At 34.7% G+C, this 2,768-nt stretch overlaps 1 protein-coding gene across 1 annotated transcript; it reads left to right on the top strand.

The window, feature by feature from the left end:
* The first annotated feature begins 764 nt into the window (after nucleotides 1-764).
* LOC129231594 (uncharacterized) lies at nucleotides 765-1,844 on the top strand. The gene has a single exon (XM_054865954.1). It carries the CDS (start codon nucleotides 865-867, stop codon nucleotides 1,504-1,506), a length of 642 nt encoding a protein of 213 aa, XP_054721929.1. The 5' UTR covers nucleotides 765-864; the 3' UTR covers nucleotides 1,507-1,844.
* Nucleotides 1,845-2,768: the final 924 nt, after the last annotated feature.

Raw genomic sequence — 2,768 nt, 5'->3', positions numbered from 1 at the left:
GTTCGGAAACGCTTGCGGTGGAACCGCTGACGTCACTTAACCGCGTTCGGAAACACTGCGGTTGTTTTCTGGCGGTCGACTTGGTAGCAACCTGTGGCACCGCTGTCTGGAAGCGGTTAGCGAGATCACAAACGTCACAAAGTCTGTGTTGGCCAATCCGGTCGTGTTTCATGTTTTGATCGTAACGCACGTGACTTGCCTATTATGAAAGTTACGCGTTGATTGGAGTGTCGTTTGCTGCTGAACTAGAACTACCGCGGTTTAACCACGAGCGTTCGGAAACACAGCTGTTCTACCGGAATTCCTAGAGAAATGCCAAATTCGTCATAACCACACCGGACCAACCACGCGGTGTAACCGGTGGATCGTTTCCGAACGCAGCCCAAGCGGGTTTTCACTAAATTTTATTCATTTTTTAAAAATATTTTTTATTTATTAATTTTTAATTATTATTATTTTATAAGAAAAGTTTTGTGCTACGCCAATAATATAAACATAAACTAAATAAATAAATGAAATTAAATATAAACAGAATAAAATAAAGTAAAATAAAACAAAATAAATAATTTAAATTCAAAACAAATCAACAAATAAACTAAAATAAATAAATAAAATATGAAAAATCCCCCCTTCTCCCAAATTTTGATGGTGCAGCTGTCGGAGTAAGTATTTTTGATCCCTTACACACATGCCCCAACAATTGAAAAGGAGAAGCGTTTGATTCATATGTCTCGTACCTGTACTACGCGACGCGTTTGCGCCAAATGAAATGAAACTTGGTAGGTCATGAAAGAAAGCAAAGCGTATTACTTTGCATAGATATGCATTAGTTGATTGAATATGTGTTTTCGTTTGTCGTAAATCATGTCCAAGAGGACAGTTTTGCCTTTGCGTATTAGAAGACGCTTAATATCCACCTTGATGAGTAATTATCAAGATTCAAATCAAGAGCGGAGCTTTTCATTAAAAAGCAATGCAGATTTTGCTTCGAGATCTACTGGTGTTTTCGGAGAGCTTTCCGTTTTAGAGCAAAATCACGAAACATGGATGTCACAGAATGAAACTGTAGAAACCTTCGAAGAAACAACAGATAAAGATTTAGTAGATTCTGATGTGTTTAAAAAACCAACTGTAGCAATTAAACGGCGGAAGCGTTGCGCTGCATTAAGCCTGGATAGAAAGCCGAAATGGACAAAATATTCTTTAGAAGACATTCCTTTATCGTCTGATGCAACAAACACCGCAGTAGCGATGCAGTTTTTAAGTGATTTGAGGAAAAAACGCGAAGAGAAATGTGAAGATGCTGAAACAGCTGGTAAAATCGTGTTTAAAAAGCCCAAAATGAGAATGAAGACGAAAGTGGAATGCAGTGCTGTGCACTTTGGCTCGAATCCTAAAGCGAATTTCAAAAACACAACATCTGAGCATAGCTGCCCTAGTGGCGAGAAAAAATCTTCCAGTGATACCATTTGCTTGGGACATTTGTTACAGGATGATAATGAATGAACAATAAATCATCTTGTGGACACAGAAGAAGAAAGGTGTCAGATTTATGGCGAATAAATGATCAAGAAAAACATTTGAACTAAGCAGGTTTTTTTCGATGTGTTCGGAGATGACGTTTTTTCTTAGTTCTTGAATGACTTAGTCGTAATTGCATACAAAAAATTAAAGTATCATAGAAACTTTCTCCTTACAATGCATGTAAATTATAACATAAAGATTTGTGAAATATACACACACAGATATAAATATAGTATGGTTATAAAACTGGGGGATAATTGCCCCCGCTTAATCCTCAAAATGCAGGCCTGTATAAAATAAAGTCAGTTTTGTTTAATTTACTTTTGTTTTTACATTTTCAATTTGAATTAACTTTTTTTAGTTTTTTTTTGTCAAAATTTTATTGTTGATTTAAAAAATAAAATTCTACATCTCTAATACCTTTTTTTTTAAAGAGATGGCTTGGTTCTATGTTTTGGGAGTAGGAGGTTTATTAGACAAGTTGTTTTAACTGTCTGACTGCATGCCCCGCAATTTTGATGGCTACCTACAGGTGATAAAATTTGCTCATCGCATGATTTCCATGTGCATGACATATTTTTGAAACTTTATTTTGTTTTTTCATTGTTTTACTGTGAGTAATGTGTATACTGAAGCATTTATATTGTTAGTTCATCATTTTGTAAGCCACATAACCCCTAACCCCATCCAAAAAAACAAAGTTTTTCAAAAAACATTGTTTGTTGTTCAAAAAACTAGGAAAACGAAACTAGAATTTGGTGAGAATTGCTGAATACAACATTTCTTTGAGGCGTGTTTTAATATTTAGTACGATTCTTAACACAGGTAATTGATATATTTTTTTAAAACATACATACAGGGCGTTCCGTTTTAGCCTGCAAGAACTTTATTTTTGAAACCGTTAGTCCAAGATGCATACTTCCAATTGCAAAACTGTTCAAAATCAGATGCAGAGTTAAGATATTAAAAGTTTGAAGCAAAAATACGAATGAGTCAAAACATACAAAATTTTAACTTTTAATACAAGCCCCAGATCCACTATCTTATATTTAGGGAAATAATCTCCATTGAAAAATAATTCCAACACAAAAAGTTTGAAATTAGTACGACCAGTATTCACTGAGATATGAAGTGCAGTGTTTTGTGACTTACACAAGTTTTCACTTGCTATCAATAACACCATTCGGAGGGAAATATAGTGGTTAACAAGTGTTTAAAATTATATGTGTGCATAGAGTGGTTTT

Source organism: Uloborus diversus, chromosome 10 (assembly GCF_026930045.1).
Source record: "Uloborus diversus isolate 005 chromosome 10, Udiv.v.3.1, whole genome shotgun sequence".
In the NCBI taxonomy this organism is placed as follows: domain Eukaryota; kingdom Metazoa; phylum Arthropoda; class Arachnida; order Araneae; family Uloboridae; genus Uloborus; species Uloborus diversus.
The sequence above is the reverse complement of the archived record's forward strand: the minus strand, read 5'-3'. Positions and strand labels throughout refer to the sequence as shown.